We start from the raw sequence: 19,997 nt of genomic DNA, 5'->3' as shown, positions 1-19,997 counted from the left end.
TTCTATGTGGGTGCAAACTGTTGAAATCTTTACTTAATATATGCTAAACTGATCTATATATAAAGAGAATTGAAAATGAATCTTGATGTGAATGGAAGGGGAGAGGGAGAGGGAAAGGGGAGGGTTGCAGGTGGGAGGGACGTTATGGGGGGGGGAGCCATTGTAATCCATAAGCTGTACTTTGGAAATTTATATTCATTAAATAAAAGTAAAAAAAAAAAAACTTCGTTAAGATTCTATGGTGTGCCAAAGGGAATTGCTCATCCCTTCATTAGGGGTGGAGGGATCTGTTTCTCTTTTGGTCACCACTGTGTATCCAGTGGCTGGGAAAGCACTGGGGACATTTGTGGAAGGTAGGAATCAATGCATGGATAATCTGTGGGAGAAAAGAGTTGAGGGCTAATATCTACTGATGATTCTTATGTTTAAGCACTGTGCTAGTCACTTTAGATGTGGTTGCATTTTATAGGATATTACAATCTGCAGCCTTCACTCATTTACTCAGGACACGTTTACTGAATATGTACCGTGTACCAACCACTCTGTTAGACACCGGGGAGAGTGAAAAAGGTAGGCATAGTCTAAGCCCTTTTGGAATGTGGAGTCTGCACGCATGCATATGGGGTACAGCCAGATGACAATCGAATAAAGGAACAGGCGAAACAGAGGCACGTTTTAATAAAGACCATGAAGGAAACAAAGTTTGCAGCAGAGGAGATTGAGGATCCTAGCTGAATCTGGCCTTTGGAAGCCGTGTCATTGTGCACATTTGTCTCCATTTCCTGTTGTTCCCAGCAGTCAGTAATGACAATGGAATTGCTAACTTCCTCTCTGGTCCGCGAATATGCCACACTTTCCCACCCTCAGATCTTTCCTCACATCATATTCAACAGATAGGGGCATCGTAGTCTTGCTTTCTCCAAAGTTTTGCTTTCTAAGATTTCAGTTATGGGTGATTTAAGGTTCCTGTAGTCAACATTGGTTCAGAAGTACATTAAAGCACACTTAAATATTTCGAAAGAGAGAGAGAGAGAAAGGGAGAGAGAGAGCTAGCTTACATTCATGGAACTTTTATTATATCATTAGAATTGTTCTATTTTATTATTAGTTATTGTTAATATTTTATTTGCAGGCCGGCACCGCGGCTCAATAGGCTAATCCTCCGCTTTGCGGCACCAGCACACCGGGTTCTAGTCCCGATTGGGGTGCCTGATTCTGTCCCAGTTGCCCCTCTTCCAGGCCAGCTCTCTGCTGTGGCCAGGGAGTGCAGTGGAGGATGGCCCAAGTGCTTGGGCCCTGCACCCCATGGGAGACCAGGATAAGCACCTGGCTCCTGCCTTCGGATCAGCACGGTGCGCCGGCCCCAGCACGCCGGCGTCGGCGGCCATTGGAGGGTGAACCAATGGCAAAGGAAGACCTTTCTCTCTGTCTCTCTCACTGTCCACTCTGCCTGTCAAAAAAAAAAATATTTTATTTGCCTAATTTATAAGTTAAACTTTATCATAGGTATGTACGTGTAGAAAAAAACATAGTATAAACCTTCAGATATAGGATTCAGTACTATCTGCTGTTTCAGCATCAACTGGGAGTCTTGGAACATATTCTGGTGGATAATGGGGGTGGGGGAAACCTACTGTATCCATCTGATACACTGCCTGCAATGATTTTTAGTAAGAAACTCTTCATGCCTTTAAAGAACTCCTAGACAAGAATTAAATACTATAGGATTTAGATGAAGAAATGACCATATCATATGAAAACTGGATTTCATTTTGGGGGAGATCAGAAAACGCTTAGAAAAGATAACATTTGGGGCCAGCATTGTGGTGCAGCAGGTTAAGCTACCACCTGCAAGACCGGCATTCCAAAGGAACACTGGTTTGAATCCTGACTGCTCCACTTCCCATCCAGCTCCCTGCTAATGAGCCAGGGAAAGCAACAGAAAATACCCTAAGTGCTTGGGGGCCCTGCACCGATGTAGGAGACCCAGATAGAGTTCCAGACTCCTGGCTTCGGTCTGACTCAGCCCCAACAGTTGTAGCCATTTAGTGAGTAAACCGGTGGATTGAAGATTCTCTCTCTCCTTCTCACTCTCCTTCTCCCTCTCCCTTTCTATAACTCTTTCAAATAAATAAACCTTTTGTTAAAAAAAAGGTGGTATTAGGGGGATGGTACTATTTCTGTAGCTTATCATGGTAGAGAAAGTATGTTCTAAGATGATGGTGTAAGTAAACATTGTGTAGATGACAGTGCTGGGCACATTTCAGAAACAGCAAGAATCTCAAGAGTTGCTGGATCGTGGAACAGTTGCAGGGGATAAAGGGAGCTGAAAGCTAACATGGGCCCATGCGTTGGAGGACCAAATGCCAGGGAGAGGAGTTGATAATTAATGTGGTGGGCAGTGGGAATTTGCTGCGATTTTCCACAAGAGAAAGAAATGTTTGTAGCTGTCTTTTTAGAGGGGTTGCTCTGGTGTGCTGCGGAGGGTGAATTCGGGAGATTAAAGGCTGTTTTGTGGAAGGGCAAGTAGATGGGAAAGGGAAACCTGCAGCATACATAAAGATTAGAGACTGTGGAGTTAGGGCAGGACAAGCAACATGGAATAGTCCCTGAGCTTCCTGGACAGGGTAACTAAGAATCCATGCATTGTAGACAGAGATGCTTAGGAGGGAAATTAATTTGAAAGGGGATTAATTGTGATCCCTTGACCTGGAAGTATCTTCCTTTCTCCAGCCTATATACATTAAAATCTCACAAAGGTGATGGACAACTGGATCATGTGGTTTTACAGTCTACAACATTACTAATCTGTTCAATTAAGGGAAATAGTTTATCTTATATTATTCTGTAGCTGCTCTGAGTGTGATAGTCTTGTTTCGTTGGATTGTGTAAAGTCAGGGAGTTCTTCAGTATTCTCTAAAGCAGTTCTTTTTTTTTTTTTTAAGATTTATTTATTTATTTGAAAGTCAGAGTTACACAGAGAGAGAGAAGGAGAGGCAGAGAGAGAGAGAGGTCTTCCATCTGATGGTTCACTCCCCAGTTGGCTGCAACGACCCAAGCTGCACTGATCTGAAGCTAGGAACCAGGAGCTTCTTCTGGGTTTCCCATAAGGGGGCAGGGGCCCAAGGACCTGGGCCATCCTCTACTGCATTCCCAGACCGTAGCAGAGAGCTGGATTGGAAGTGGAGCAGCCAGGTCTTGAACCGGGGCCCATATGGAATGCTAGTGCTTCAGGCCAGAGCATTAACCCATTGCACCACAGTGCCGGCCCAATCTAAAGCAGTTCTTAAAAGATCAGAGAAAAAGAAGCTTGAAGACACTCTCCTGGAAATGTCTTTGATCATTTTTTGGGGGGGTGGGTAGAAGCAGATCATAATTCTTTGTAGAAATATATATATAACTGACAACTTCATCAAGTTCTGATTCACAATCTATAGCAGAGTAAAGAGAAGATGTCAAGAATGTAGGAGAAACCAAAGATGCTAACTAACACATATAGGGAAAATCTAGCGGAAAAAATAAATCTAGCTGACGTCAGACAAAGAAGTGAAACTGGATTTTCAGTATTGGTTCACCTGATCTGAAATAAACAAACAGAACTTAGCAGCTTAGTTACAAGAAAGAGATGTCATTTGAAAGAGCCCTAAATGATTTCAGCACAATTTAGTTATTGACAGAGTGAGAAAACCATGAGAAAATTAGTGTGTATTACCTGCTTGCCTATAAGACTGTCTTTTTTCCCATTCTTTAGGGTACAGAAAAAGGTCATGCTATGACTAGAAAATTTGCCAAGTGCACTGGCATCTAGGGAATTTACTCTGCCTATTTTGCCAAGGTCATGTGGGTAAGGGCTATGATAGTAATAACAGTAACTTTATTCAGTAGCACAGTTTTCTTTTAACATTTTTATTTCTAAAATTAAATAATTTGTGATGTATCTTTGTGATAACATGTGAAGTTGGAAAGGGAACATGATTACTTATATAGCTATAATCTCTTTCTAATATTTGGGAAAATAAAATAATTCTATCCCATCAATGAATTGACCTGTCTTTCAAAATATGAACAGTTGGGAGATGCTTTAATTCTGTCTGGCATATCACATTCATTCAGCTAATGCAATGATTTTATTTTGGATAGTCTATATTCCCTTTACTTTTAAATGTGTTTGATCAACCCCAGGTTTAAATATACCCCATCAAGCTTTGGTTTCTATTTATGGTAATGAAGATCAATATGGAGAGTTTAGAAATGAAATGCGAAAGACAGAACACTGGAGAAATGCCACCTAAATCTATGCATCTCTAAATGAAGTCATGTGGCACATGGGAGGAATATAAACTGAAATAGTGGCAAAATTATGCAAAGCAAAAAGTTTAAGGAAATTCATAAAATTTACAAGATATGAGCAAAGACAAATCATTCTGTTAACTATGGTAGAATAAGCAAACCGGCAGTCCTCTCCATAATTCTACTGTGATGCTTTCCAAAATACTAGTAAGGTTCCCTTTTTCTAATTAACTATGTACTAGAAATCCACCGTACTGTGACTCACATGATTGTGTGGAATAGTAGAAAAGGCATTATGGACTTCAGTTTAACAAAGCTTAAATATTATGCTCATCATACACAAGTTTTAAAATCTTGCTCTCTTGCAATTCTATAATTTACTAATGTGTTGTCTCTAGAAATGTAGGGGGTTAGAGATGTGTAGGTGGAGCCCTGTGTGTGTTTCTGGGTCAAGATTTTTTCTTTTGCTAACTCTGTGCTGGCTTTCCTATTCCTTAGTTAGTGAACTCTAAGCAATGATAGCCAGGCACACTTTGACATTATTACTGGAAGCAGAGTCTGGTCCCCATAGGAAGGCTAATGGCAATCATCCTGGTTGTTTATTTGTACTGAGAACCTACTATATGGAAAGTGCTTTGCATGTGTGAACTTATTTAATTCTCACAACTCTGTTTGACCTATGAAGAAACTGAGGTACAGATAAGTTAAATAATATTTTGAAGCTCACCCAGCCAGGACGTGACGGATCTGGGATTTGAACACAGATCTAGGTTCCAAGCCCTAAACCTCACGATACTATGGTGCCTCACATGTCGTCGTTATTTTGTTTTATTGCTGATGACATCTCCAGTACTCTTTGGTATTCTGATCATGGTATCTGTCTATCTCTTTGGACTTTTCTTTTTTCCTGTTATGCACCAACAGGACTCAATCTGGTTTGCAGAATATAGTGCCCTTAATGAATCATCAAGACGTCTATGGACATTTTGGGGGATTTTGTGTGTGTGGGTCTCATTTTATTTTTTTGACTCAATCCACCTAAATGAATAGATAGTTAGGGCATTTGACGTCTGCATACAGTTAAACAAGTCCTAGTGCTTAGCTACATTCACTAGAGGAAAAGAAACACACTGACCACATTGTTAAACACATTGTCTCTGTAAGTAAGAACAACTTCTCTCTGAACTTGCTTGCTGTCTATTAGTTTGAAGTTAGGAAGATTTACCCGTGTTTTATTCCTCCAGGGTACAAATATTGTGCAATTCAAGAATAATGAAAGAATTGTGTCAAATGAGGGGAAGCTCAGGGAATTATAGGGCAACCAAATCCACATGGCCAAATCAAAGCCACGGTACTGATAATACACATGCACTTAATATCCACTGTTTAATTGACATGCTTTCAGGGGCAGCAATGACATGTCACAGTCCCATTGTGTCACTGTAAGGGGGAAAGCATGCACACATGTGTTAAAAACTTGATGAACTCCTAACTCAGCAGTGGAACAATTACTTCACAGATTGGATTATTCTGAAGAGAACCAACAGCCCCATTCAGCCAATGTATTTTGAGCTCTTCTGTGTGCTGGGCTCTCTGCGAGGTGCTAGGGACACAGAAGTGAAGAAAACACTATCTTTGTTCTCAAAGGGAGTCTAATGTACGGGTCTCTTCTCTGTTACAATACTTTATCTCTAAGTCTTGCGTGACGGTGTGGCCACATCGTGATCTAGATGAAGAGCTTCCAAATGGCCCCCTCTGCTAAAGTCAAAGTGTCTTGGTGAAATCACATTGTCTTCTATTCTGAAATCCAAGTTTACTGGATTTCAATGTCAAGTTTACTGTTTTGCTCTCCTTGATAAAATATAGTATATGAACTAGTTGCTGGGTTACCACATAAAATACTGGCGCCAGCTGCAGCTGGGAAGAGCAGTTAGCAATTAAGTAAAGGAAATGACTAGTGGGTTTGAAACCCAACACATGGCCCATATACTTCTTAGCAAGGCAAGCATCTAAGTTACTGAGGCAACTTTTATCACTAAGGAAGTAGTTTTGGTGACTCATGTTCACACAAAATGACTTACTTTAGAATCTGGACATTCAGTAACCTTATCATTATGCTTTCTTTTCTTTGGACTAAACCAGATAAATTCATTTGGAAGACATTGGCTTATTATTTAGCAGCATATCATTCATTGGCTGCCTCATAGTTTGAAATTTACTGGACTTGTGGCTGACCAGAGTAAAAGGTTAGTGGTTGCTGGAATATATTGACATGTTAAAGGTACAACTAACAGGTTGTTTTCTAAGCAGAAATGTTTTGTAATTTTTTGTCAAATATTTTATGTAATATAATAGTGTTATTTATAAGTAGTCATACTTTTGATACTTAAATTAGAATATTGAAATATTTTATACTGTAACATAAAAATCTCTTATTTTTTTCCTAAAGAAATGAAAAATGGAATCAAAGTCTATGGAGGGCCACCTAGTGATGATAGTTACAATAATGAAGGAATCGTAAGAAAAATTCTTGCTAATTTCTCTCTTCTCATTTTCAGAATACCTGACTGATGTTGCAACAGTGTTTGTTTATTGACAATTGACTTTTAATTTTTATTAAAAAATAGTACAGAAGTTTTAGGAAAAGTTGGCCAGCGCCGCGGCTCACTAGGCTAATCCTCTGCCTTGCAGCGCCGGCACACCAGGTTCTAGTCCCGGTCGGGGCGCCGGATTCTGTCCCGGTTGCCCCTCTTCCAGGCCAGCTCTCTGCTGTGGCCAGGGAGTGCAGTGGAGGATGGCCCAAGTCCTTGGGCCCTGCACCCCATGGGAGACCAGGAGAAGTACCTGGCTCCTGCCATCGGATCAGCGCGGTGCGCTGGCGGTGGCGGCCATTGGAGGGTGAACCAACGGCAAAAGAAAGACCTTTCTCTCTCTCTCTCTCTCTCTCTCCACTCTGCCTGTAAAAAAGAAAAAGAAAAAGAAAAAGAAAAAGAAAAAGAAAAAGAAAAGAGAAAGAAAGAAAGAAAGAAAGAAAGAAAGAAAGAAAGAAAGAAAGAAAGAAAGAGAGTTACAGGTTGATAATATGTTCAGAGAACCATATGGAAAGAACTTACTATTGACAGAAAAAGCAAGACCGAAGCCAAGGCTCCCAGCTGACTTCTGAGTATCCTAGCTTGGGTTTCAGTTTTTCTTGTATTCTTCATTGTGCCAGGCTTCCATGTGATCAGCCCAGGGCTCAATTCTGTCCTGAAGCCATGCTATAAAATTCAAAAATTTTAGCTGTTTTCTTTTTGCTTGAATGTAATCCTTTTCTGTTTTTAATTTTGCGGCTGGAAAAACTTGAAAAAAGGCAATGAGTCATTGCAAACATTTCCTTTTTTTCTGCAGATAGAATCCTGCAATGTGAGGCCAATGTACTGAGCACCATGTGTGCTGTGCATGAACTTTGGCATTTTCAGTGCTTTTCTGGAGGCACCTTGTAAGAGAACTCGTAGAGGGAGGTACTAGTACAGGGATTCTTAAAGTGCTATACAAAGTGATTCACAAGGAGTTACACGACTAGCAGGAGTGTCCCCTAGGAATTTTTTAAAGAAATTATGTGAGTCAGCATCCCAGGCCAACTGAATCAGAAACTCAGGTGGGTGGGGTTGTGACAATTGGAGTTTGAATATGACTTCCAGGTGAATCTGAGGACCACGAGGCTGGTGTATCATTGGTACATGTGGCCATGTAGAACAGAAAGGTATAGTGGTTAGAGAAGGGGGAAATAAATGAGTCTTTGCTTGTGAGGGAGTGAAGAAGCCATAGAAAAGAATGCTTTAGCTTTTGCAATTCAAACAAGCAATACAGTTTAAAAGCCTGAGATTTAATTTGCAGAACTAATTGTTTGCATGAGTGTTTGTTTTCTCAGAGAGGAGCAACCCAGATGACTAAGTTACTGTGAAATAAATGCTTGGTTTAGAAATTCTAGAATAATCTCTGCAGTGAGAAAACGCATGCCTTTCCATATTAGTCCATAAATTCAACTCAGGTTTGTAAAGTTCTATAAGATTCTTGTATTCTGTTGGCTTGGCCAATTCATTTGTCTCTTGGGACACCATCTGACAACCATATGCATTCCGCTCTTCATGAATGATCTCATTGGGATGGAATGAGGGCTTTAATATGTGTAAGAGAATTTGTGAGGCTTTCTGATTCCTGGAAAATGAGAACCATAAGGGTCAAGAACTATTAATGAAAAAACTGATGATAACGAAGTGTTTAGAAGATGATGCAAAAATGTGCTGCTTATTTCAATCTCTTTGATTTATGCACTTTTCAGTCCTGACTTAATCATTTAAAAGATGTTTGAATTTAAACAAATCACAGCTTTTGAAAGCTTTTAGCCAAAAATATTGTGGTAAATCATGCCCACTCATGGGATTTTCATGAGAATAAAATTAGATGAAAATATCAAAATGCAGTTTCTAAAGATCAGGCTTTACCATTTTTAGATGTTCTTGTTATGATTGTTGCTATTTTATGTCTGGGTTGAGTTAGCTTCGTGGTTGTTGGTGTAATGACATCATCCAGGAGTTTGGAATAAATGTGTACATCAGCAGATTTTATGATTGCAAAAAATAGCTGTGTTTATTTTTCTACTAATTCTCCTTCAGTGGAATGTTTCAATTTTCTCATGGAATGGGGGAGATCCACATATGTTTTATTAAAGAAAGCAAGTATGATATTTCATTGAACTGGGAGGCAACATTTCATTCTTTCTTCCAGGGAAGAGTTGGGGACTGAGGAGTCAGATAATTGGGTTAGATCCCCAGTTTCTATTTCTGATGATGCAACCATGGGAAAACCTCCTGTTCCTTTGCTGTAAAATGGGAGTGATAATAATAGAGTTGCATGAAGATGAAGCGAGCAATGAATATAAAACACATGGTAGAGTATCTTGCACAAAATAAACACTCAATCACTGTGAGTTATTGTTGTTATTATTATTAAATTATAGCATGAAGAGGAGAAAAAGGGACTGTGTCTAACAGTCAAGGGCAAGAGACAATAAGAAGACAAAGAAACAGTTACTAAGTGGCCTGTTCACGTTACCAATGAAAATTCAAGCAGTTTCCTCGACTTTCCTGATCTGTTCCATTGAGAGTAAATGATTCTCCAATCACTGCAAATGAGAAAATGGATCATAGTAATAGATGTTACATCTCTTGTCTCCCTAGCTAGAGTGTGCTGGAGCCATAGACAAAGCGCGTCTTGATTTTCTCACTCCCCCTACTTAGGTGCCTCCCTTCCTCCTTCCCCATCTTGTTAAGGTTTCTCCAGGGTGAGAGGTCATACTGGGGAAGAGTTACAGGAGTATTTCTTACTTGGCCTTGTGTTTCCATCTCTGGATTTGACATGTGTTTAAAACTAGCTCTTTTCCTGGCAGATGCTTCTTTGGTGGAGACTTATTACCACCAAGGATCTCTCTCTCTCTCTCTCTCTCTCTCTCTCTCTCTCTCTCCCCCCTCCTGCTCCCCTGACATGCAGTAATACACATGTATTCCTTCCATAGTCCCCTGGGAGTCATTCTGGGTACACTGCTTTCCTCTTTTTGCCCTGGGACCTTCTCTGTGGATGATCCCTTGAACAAGATCCAAGACAGCTCCCTCTTGCACAGTTCAGATGTGGTCCAAAGGAAATACTTGGCCTCTCCAAACTTTTAGTTAAAGGGCTTCAATTTAAATACACTGGTGTCCTTGGAAGCTCCTTGCATTAGGCTGGAGGTGAGGAGCAGACAGGCCCTCTCCTGTATTCCTCAGAGAAAGGTCAGTCCCTAGCATGCTCATAACTTTCTACAAAAACTCCCTTTTCATCTTGAATAACTTCCAAGTGTTTATAACTTTGACACAGATAAGTGGTTGTGGGAGTTGTGTAACTCCTTCTGGAAGCTTCCTTTGGATGTTTTGCCTTATTCTTTTGTATTTCACTTTGGAATGTGTTTCTAGTGTTTGAGTACTTGAGCTAAAGCATACATTTTCATAACCTGTTAATACTACCCAGAAAAATTATCTGGACTTAGCAATTTTGAGCCAATTTGAAGACACTGGAGCAAAACTCAGAAAAGAAAAACAGGATACTTCTGAGCCTTTGCACACCACTGAAATTTAAACAAGGCGTTTAGAGTAACAACATACAGGCAGTATAACAAAGTTGATGAAAAGATGGTGTGGTGGTAGGTAGCTGAACTGATCTGAAGCCAGGAGCCTGGAGCTTCTTTCGGGTCTCCCATGTGGGTGCAGGGGCCCAAGGACTACTGCTTTCCCAGGCCACAGCACAGAACTGGATAGGAAGTGGAGCAGCTGGGACTTGAACCGGCACCCATATTGGATGCCGGTGCTGCAGGCGGCAGCTTTACCCCCTTTGCCACAGTGCCGGCCCCTCTCTTAGCTTTTAAATTTTCTTTTCTATATGTTTCTCTATTTCCTAAACTATATATAAAGGACACAAATATTTAGATATTAGCCAAAAAGAGAAAGAGTGGTCAGAAGCGAGACTCTTGGAGTTGGATTGAACTTCTAGTATGCTGGGGTTTTCTAATGTATGTCTGTGGGCTCTTGTCACTTAGGGAGATATTCAGAAATTTGTTTTCCAGGTAGGGAACAAGTGCCAAAATGAAACTGCAGGTTGCAGTTTTTGGATTTTAAAACTGTGAACTCTACAAGGATACACAGCTGATGTTCTGTGTTGCATTCTTTTTCTACTCTCTTCTAGGAGTAGTTCTAAAATGAAAGGAGTAGAAAAGATAGGACATGCAGATTCTTCACATTCTTTCCTGACCAGAATCCTTAACTCCTGATGTGAAATTCTCCCTCAGAATCCTTGACAACTCCGGGTTGTTTATTATTTGATAATTTTCAGACTTTTTTCCCCTCTAAACTGATGCTGTCTTTTTATTTCTCTTCTTTTAAAAATGTGGTTATGTTTTTTGTAAATAAATATGTTAGCCATTTTGATTTTTGTAATACTGAGAAAATCACATGAAGTTTCCTACCTTTTAATCTTTGTACAAAACTGAATATTAAAAAAGAAAATCTGATAATTCTAAAATGGCCTAATAAAATTTTAAACACTTACAGTGTTCTTTGACGTTTCTAGCTCTGTATTATCTCATTTTGATATTATCCTACTAGTAAAATGTATGTCTGCCATCTACTGAAATAGAGTCTATTTTAGTCACTTAGTATTTTCTGAGTGACTAAACATGCTACAAATCCCTTTGGGGAATTTAGACATTTTAAATTAGAGGTATTTACCTTAGATGGAAGTAAAATGTTCATAGGCTTGAATTGAAAGAAAAAGTTGCTAAAATAAGGGTTGATGGCCTCTGCATTCCAAGCCTGAAGCAAATTTTTGTGGGATAAGATGTGCTTGTGTGTTGTATTACACTCACATAAGTGGTTTTGAAAGCTAAGGTAGATTTTAGCAATTTAAAATAAATGCAAAGGTTCTTGTTTTCTTATATTCAAGTGGAGGGAGTACATACAGTCATGGCCGAACTATGGAACTGGTATTACAGTTTAGTCATTTTTATCACTATTGGCTCATAACAGAATGATTCTGATACTATTGTATATCTAAACTAGTTTCTAACTAGTAAGGATACAATGAAAAATCCTTATATTTTATTTTTCTCTGAGTTTTAGTTTCTCAGTTTGATGACTGCCACAATAGAAAAGAAACGACTGTGAAGAGGAACAAGGGGTTTTGTGGGGGTGTTTGTGTGTGTGTCTGTGTGTGTGCAGGCACTTCCTCTTCCTGGTGTTACTGGGCCTGCTTTGTGATGTAGTCGCCTCCAGGCAGCTCTGAATGCTCAGGTGCACATTAGAGAAAAGAAAGGAGTAATCACAGCTCTCAGAGTCACTCACTTCTCTTGCTGCTATTCCCAGCTTGTGTCGTGATCTCCTCCCGGCAAAGCACAGAGGGCGTAACAGGAACCATGAGGAAAGGCATCTTGCTAGCTAGCATACCAACTGGACTCTGAAAACATATTTGGAAAATAATTCTATTATTATAAAAGACTGGGTGATACCTTTTGACAAAAGTTGTCAGTAAGTAGGTGAAAACCAGTATTTATTAAGCTAGGTACATTACTGATGTGTGTGTGTATACGTACAATAACAATACAGGCAACTACCTTGTTGGCAATATTATTAACTTCATAGGTGAAGAAACCGAGTCATGAAATTCATCTTAGTTCATGGAATTTTAAGAACCAGGTTCCTTGCACTGTCTCAAGCTATCTTTGCAGAGAATCTGTTATAAATGTTAGTAATTAGTCTGTCAGACTGTTCCTCTTTTGTGAAAGAATATTAACATTTAAAAAAAAAGATTTATTTGACAGGAAGAAAGAGAGAGAGAGAAAGAGAGAGATGGAGATGTCTTCTGTCTGTTGGTTCACTCATGCACTCACACAATTGCTGCAATAGCTACAGCTGGTCCAGGAACTCCATCCAGGTCTCCCAAATAGATGGCAGAGGCCCAAGCACTTGGGCCATCATATGCTCCTTTCCCAAGCTCATTAGCAGAAAGCTGGATCAGAAGTAACAGATCAGCTGTTACTCTTACTGGCACTCTGATACGGGATGCCAGCATTTATAGGCAGTGGTTTAACCCACTGCTCCACAATGCTAACCTCAGTTTTAACCATTTTGTCTGTGGCCTTTTAAACGGGTATTACCATATCTGTTTAGGTGTACTTTGCAGATCTCAAAAGTTGCCCTCAGTCCTCAGGTGAGTCTGTTCTCAAGAAGCAACATCTTCTGGCTCTAGGCTGCTTTAGTTTGGCTCCCTGGCTTGGCGTCTGCAGGTATAGGTGCCTAGCAGGCTTGGGCCAACTGAACCTACTCAGAAGCTTTTATACCACGTGATGGTATAGCCAGCTCTGAAAGAACTCGGGAAGAACCCAAGCTGGAATTCCCTGCTTTCCCACTAGCTGTGGAGTCAGACAAGATACTTACTGTATGCATCTCCATGTCTTCATCTCTAAACTTGGGGTTAGATGAAATTGGTGGTTTTGGTTTTTAATCCAACCGCGCTGATCCGATGGCAGGAGCCAGGTACTTATTCTGGTCTCCCATAGGGTGCAGGGCCCAAGCACTTGGGCCATCCTCCACTGCACGCCCTGGCCACAGCAGAGAGCTGGCCTGGAAGAGGGGCAACCGGGACAGAATCCGGTGCTCCAACTGGAACTAGAACCTGGTGGGCCGGCGCCGCAAGGCGGAGGATTAGCCTAGTGAGCCGCGGTGCCGGCCCAAGACCATAGTATGATTTAGAAGTAGTTGTGGTAGTCCCTGGAATAGAGGAGGTTACCTGGAATTATTCTGGGCCTGTGTGGCTACCATCCATGCTTCAACAACAGAAAAGTGTGTGTGTGTGTGTATACACAGTTTCTCTGTATTTCTCTGTGCCTCTGATTCCAAATGAAATTTTGCTTGAACAAAAAGTTCTGTCTCTATAAATAGTTTGAAAAACTCTGAACTAACTACTCCTCAAGTGTCCTTCCAGCTCGAATTCCCTGTGAGTGCATGAAAGCAGTTTTAAAGAAAGAATCCCACTATTTTTAGTTGAACTAAAACACAATCCTTAAAATTTGCTGCAAAGTATTTTTTCAAATTAGTCATTTCAAAAATAACCCCCAAGAGCAAAATTGATGTTAAAATCTATGATTGAACACTCTGAAATGGTAAAGTATAAAGTAAACTGCGTGATTTCTGTTTTTCAGTAGCAAATATATGATTAACTTTCCTTTGATTCTAATTTTTGAAAGCATTCTTTTTCTTCTTCGGAGGTAAGATAACAATATGGACAGTAAGAAGTCACCAAAATGTTCTTTGCCACAGAAAAGTACTACTCCGTAGACATACCAGGAAGTTCATTTCCCATCTGTTCTTTCTCTCATGAAAGTTTATCATGTCACTGATACAACACATCCGCTGCCTCTGCTGCTGTTCCCTTGTGACAGTCCGTAAGTAAGTGACTGGATACTAGAGAAAGAGAAGGAATGTTTGCTGCAAGATCTACTTTTACTTGAGTTTCTTTTACTGCACATTTTGGACACTTATTTTAAAGCAGTGTTCCGTAGTTAGGCATTTCTGCACATTGCAGCACTGTTCGTTGACTGATAGGCTATCCATCGATGTTGACTTCAGGAGACCCGCATTCTAGAGCAAGGCTGCCCAGTAAAATTTTCTGTGATGAGCAATACTGTAGACCCCAGTTATGGATGGCCACTGAGTACTTGAAATGTGCCTAGTGAAACTGATTAACTAAATGTTTAATGCTCATTAAATTAATATGACTTAAATCACCAGGTATGAATACCCTATTGAGGGCTATAACTTTTTAGAGAATCAAAGAAATAAGTAAAATTGTATTCAATTTTTTTTGTTACTATTGGCACTCTGATGGTCTGAAACAGATAACAGATTTTTACATTTTTAAAAAATTTTACAATGAAGATTTCTTCAGTTCCTAACACATGGATGAGCCAGGAAATGATTGGATGTATTACTTGGTCCCATCTCACCTCCACCTTAGAGCTTCCAGCTCATGCATCCTAGTAAGGTCACTTCATCATTTGGTCTGGAGATAGCCAGATCTATAGATCCACCTTTCACAGCTATCCTGGGAGCAAAGAATTAGCATGTTTCTTCCTTACTATGTGACCTGGTCTGATCCCTGACTATCTGTGTTACCAGGCTGAGCACCCCCTCTGCCATGCCTCTGAATTCCAGACTTCCATCCTTTATCCCACTCTGGTTCCTGAATCCCTCCCACAAGACCTGAGATCCCCTAAAGCCCCCAGAGACCTGCGGCCACCTGGACTGCCCTACAGTGCGTTGACTAGTTTAGGGCCCAGGGTTCAGTTCTGGTATCTGAGATGGGTGTGACAAGCTGGAGTGTGATCAGCAGGTGAAGAGACTGGGGATGTGTGGCTTGGAGGCTGCCCTCACTGTTGTCACCCCTGATCTAAGGAGGATGCATTCCAGGACTCCTAGGAGATGTCTGAAACAGCAGATAGTACTGAACTATAAATATACTAAGTTTTCCCTATATACCCATATCTATGATAAAGTTTAATTCATAAATCAGGGATAGTATGAGGTTATTAATAAGAGCTCCTAACAAAATAGAACAGTTATCACAATTACAGTAATAAAGTTGCTAGCATCACTAGGCTTGCAGCTAGGTAAGATAAGGGATAGATGAATACAAGCACATTGATAGCCTCAGAGCCCATTAACAAAACAGGGCTGTGAAGTGACTAATATGCCAATAGGGTATATAGTGTGTAGACGCTGGAGAAAGGGATGATTCGTGTCCAGTGGGACAGAGTAGGGCAGCTGAGGTTTCATCATAGTACCCAGAAAGGTCCACGATTTCAAACTTATAAATTGCTTATTTCTGGAAGTTTCCATTTGATATTTTTGGATCAGGGTGGACAACAGGTGACTAAAGCTGCAGAATGTGAAACTGCTCACATAGGGCATCTATTGTATATAGCTGCTATTTAATAAACAGACATTTATTTTTATTTTGCTAGGCACTGAGCTAAGTGCTTTTTAATCCTTGTTTAATTCTCATAGCAACCACTTGTACTGATTTATAATATTTAGAAGTATCCTGAGGCTCGCAGAGGTTAAGTGGCTTTCTCCCAAGTCCTGTAGGTACAAATAGGCAAGATGGATTTCTATCTACACTGTGGCTCTTGAGATTGCATTCTTTCTTTTAAATTAAAAAGCCTTTTTTTTTTTTTTTTGAGAAGCAGAGAGGGAGGGAGGGTGGGAGAGAGAAGGAGATAGAGAAAGAGAGTGTTCCTGTCTGCAGGTCCCCCCCCCCCCCCATAATACTGCAATGGCTGAGGCTGAAGCTAGGTAGTTAGGAACTCAGTCCAGATCTCCCACATGGGTGGCAGGAGCCCAACTACTTGAGGCATCACTGCTGCCTTCCAGGGTGCACCTTAGCAGGAAGCTGGAATTAGGAGCCAGAGCAGGGAATAGAACCCAGGCACTCTGATATGGGAAGGGAACATCCCTTCTTGAGCTCGCATTCTTAACCACACACAACACTATTCATTATAGAAGAGAAAAGTTCCTTCAAATCAGTGTAGAGGAGAAATCTAAAAGGGACTGGGTATCTGATGTCTTAACACAGTGCAGTGGGACTTTCACCTGCAGCTTGGTTTACTGCTGGTGAGTCAGACTACCACCAAAAAGCATTCTTAGATACCTGATAGCTCAAGAGTTCTGGGGAGTTTTCCAATTAAAATTTCTTCTGAATATAACTTCCTGTTTCTGAGAACATTTACACTAGCTTATTCCATAGGATGACATTTTTATTTTCTATGAAATTCATAGGGATCATTCTCTGTGTAAAACCAGAGTGCAACTGCTTCATCACTGAAGTTGAGCAGGGTATTCTCTCCCTGTAGGTGAGCCTGCATAGGTGGCCAACCCACATATCACTGGGGAAGAAAGGCAGGCCTGGATTGTGGAGACTCAAAGATGATTGCAGGAAGTATTTTAATATTTTGTTATAGGTATTAACGATAGGAGAAGAAGAAAAGTAACATTAGATTCCAATTGATACAATGAACCATTCAAAAATTGAGTGTATAATTATTATTAATATACCTTTTAGTATTCTATTGTGCCCCTTAATTATTTCTGATGTTTCATATATGCTTTTATTTTCCAGGTGTTAGCATGCACTGAATATACTAAGGTCCAAATTTTGATATTTGTTTATATCTTCAAAACAGAGTTTTGAGTTTTTGTAAGTAGAATATAAGCACCATTGGATGTATTACTGAAGATAACTATGGGACCTGAGAGCTTTTTTGCCCTTATGAATATTCAGAATTTGATTTGGGGAAAAGTAATCAAATACAGGTACTTACTTCCAAAGTCCACAGAGAGATGGAATTAAAAATTTATTTTAGTACAAAAAAAAGTGAAGTCCAGGCATTGATTTTTCCTAATACACATTTTCCAAGAACTTTTTGAAGGCCCCTCGTGTATTTTCTTTTTGTTCATCCTATCTTCCTCTTCAACTGTTCCCTATTGTGCTGTCCCTTCCCAACCCTCCCCACTCTCCCCATCACATAATTTGTGCTAGTGATGGGAAGACAGCACATACATAATCCACAGGGGCCTAACTTTTACAGATGCTTCCATGAAGATAATCATACAGTAGTATCATGAAGAAAGTTTTCATTCTTGAACAACTACCCCATGTGAAGAAATTATACATAAAGATTATACACAGACAAGATGAAACTTGGACTAGAAAGAACGGAAACAACTGAATGACAGGAACAGGTGAGACCTGTTCTTCAGAAGACAAGGAAGACCGAGAAACTGAAATGATTCAGGGTTTCTGGCCTGGGAGTCTAGAAGGGAGCAGCTTCCAATGAATAAGGCTAGGAGGTTTCCAGCAAGGAACTGAGAACTGGAGAACGGGGAATGCCGAGCAGTTAATTGATAGTAGAGTTCAAAACAGGAGAGAAACCAAAGTTATGGCAGAAAAGTAAGGTTAGGACTACATTCCCCCAACCCTTAACTATGAAAGTGAAGGGCTTGTAATCAGCTTTTGTGGGGATGGGGTTTTAACCCCCTCCCTCTCAGGAAGTTGATATTTTTCATTAATTTTGCCACATGTGTATGTCTCTCTCTTACAAGGTAAGATCCTTGGTCATATTTATTTTAATTTATGTACTAATGCTGAATGGATTCTAGATTTAATTAATTAATATATTGGCTGTTGACTATATAAATCGCTGTGATTATATAGCTCCCTTTATATATATATATATATATATATATATATGACAGGCAGAGTTAGACAGTGAGAGAGAGAGACAGAGAGAAAGGTCTTTCTTCCATTGGTTCACCCCCCAAATGGCCGCTACAGCCGGAGCTATGCCGATCTGAAGCCAGGAGCCAGGTGCTTCCTCCTGGTCTCCCATGCAGGTGCAGGGCCCAAGCCTTTGGGCCATCCTCCACTGCCTTCCCAGGCCACAGCAGAGAGCTGGACTGGAAGAGGAGCAACAGGGACAGAATCCAGCACTCCAACCGGGACTAGAACCCCAGGGTGCTGGTGCCGAAGGTGGAAGATTAGCCTAGTGAGCTGCGGTGCAGGCCTCCCTTTATATTTAATATATTTTGTTATAGTAATTTATTATTGGTATTTATGGTAGTAATATTACATAATGGAAATGTTTATTTCATATATTATACAAATATAAGTGGTTGTATGGTTCCCATAAGTTGTGCAGGTTCAGGAGCACTTGCTTAAAGCAGAGACAAATGCTTTCCTTATAGATATTTCAATCTGAACAGATAATTAACAAGTCAAATTAGGATTCAGTTTTTCAAAGAATAATCTACGGAATCTCAGAATCTCAGAACTGGAATGCCTTTGAGAATTATTCTGGGCTCCTCCTTCCTTTCCCTTTATTTAACAGGTGAGAAAACCTTGCTCCTGCCAAGCCACACAACCAGATTCTGACAATGTCAAAGCTAACACTCAGTTCCCTGGCATCTATCTTGATTTCCTTCTTACCCAAACATAGAGCCAAAACATTTCCAGTCCCACAAACATTTACAACTTAAACAGTTAATTTCATAGATCAAACCAAGATGGATCAGTCAATTTACATTTCAAATGCTTCTAGTTGTGGTACAGTAGGTTAAGCTGCCTTTTGTGATGCCCTCTTCCCATATCCACGGTTTGTTTCCAGTCTTAGCTGCCCTGCTTCGGATCCAGTTCCACACTTATGCACCTGGGAAGGCAGCAGATGATGGTTAAGTACCTGGGGCTCTGCCACCCAAGTAGGAGACTTGGATGGGGTTCTTGGCTCCTGGCCTCTGCCTGGCCCAGGCCAGCTTTTGGGCCATTCGGGTTGTGAACCAGTGGATGAAAATCTCTTTCTCTGTCGCCCTGTCACATAAATAAATACTAAATCTTACGGGCCCATAGATCTAGATGATGTTCAGAGTAATCCCGTAGGGGTATTTTTTCAAGCGGCTACTATTACAATCACCTGAATTACTAGCACCCACTGAGGGCTCCTCTCGGCCCGGACGTGGGTTTGTGCTGGCTGTGACTCTGGGACCTTCTCCTGGAAAGACATTCGTCTGACTTATGTAAGCCCAGGCACACGCACACCAATGACCTGGTATGTGCTCAGTAGTAAAAAGAATGTTCGATTTAGGCTTCCAAGGACAGAAAGGCAGCCTGCCTGGAAAATGCTTTTTCTGGATTCAAACAAGGCAGTGGTGAGCTCTCTACTGAACTCCGAATTTCTCTTCCTCGCATGGCCTTCCAGCAAATCAGGCTGCTATTCATTTGAGAGCCCTTTTTGTTTCCTATCTTTTGTTCTCTTCCTGCCCCCTACCAGCGCTCCCCAGGTCCCACACAGCTCTGTAAAAGCCCTGACCTGGAGAGGCAGGAAGGGGGCGGGCGGGCGCGGAGGAGGGGTACTGAAACGCTGCGGAACCAAAGGCGGAGGGAACGGGGCGGACGGAGCGAAAAGAGCGAAGGACCGGCAGGCCTAGCTCTGAGGCGGCGGCGGCGGCAAGAGAATGGAGCCCTTGCGGGTCCTGGAGCTGTATAGCGGCATCGGCGGCATGCACCACGCGCTGAAAGGTGAGAGACGACCTCGC

At 40.9% G+C, this 19,997-nt stretch overlaps 1 protein-coding gene and 1 long non-coding RNA gene across 15 annotated transcripts in view; one reads left to right on the top strand and one right to left on the bottom strand.

The window, feature by feature from the left end:
• Positions 1 to 165: 165 nt before the first annotated feature.
• TRDMT1 (tRNA aspartic acid methyltransferase 1) overlaps positions 166 to 19,997 on the top strand; it is an 80,160-nt gene continuing 60,328 nt past the window's right edge. For 4 of the 14 annotated variants that reach the window (XM_070055455.1, XM_070055454.1, XM_070055456.1 and 1 more), the window contains exon 1: positions 16,182 to 19,980. In XM_070055455.1, the coding sequence (XP_069911556.1) occupies positions 19,917 to 19,980 (64 nt within the window). In that variant the 5' untranslated portion in view covers positions 16,182 to 19,916. Of the gene's footprint in view, positions 6,537 to 16,179; positions 19,981 to 19,997 lie in introns of those variants that run through there. The other 10 variants (XM_070055462.1, XM_070055458.1, XR_011381483.1 and 7 more) reach the window with 7 other exon arrangements.
• On the bottom strand, positions 9,255 to 12,315 carry LOC138844961 (uncharacterized). The gene is made up of 2 exons (XR_011381488.1): positions 12,198 to 12,315; positions 9,255 to 9,454 (listed from the first exon to the last, which is right to left on the bottom strand). It is a non-coding gene; the product is annotated as an uncharacterized lncRNA (long non-coding RNA).

The sequence above is a fragment of the Oryctolagus cuniculus genome, chromosome 13 (genome assembly GCF_964237555.1).
Source record: "Oryctolagus cuniculus chromosome 13, mOryCun1.1, whole genome shotgun sequence".
Lineage (NCBI taxonomy): Eukaryota > Metazoa > Chordata > Mammalia > Lagomorpha > Leporidae > Oryctolagus > Oryctolagus cuniculus.
This window is presented reverse-complemented; position numbering and strand designations above follow the sequence as displayed.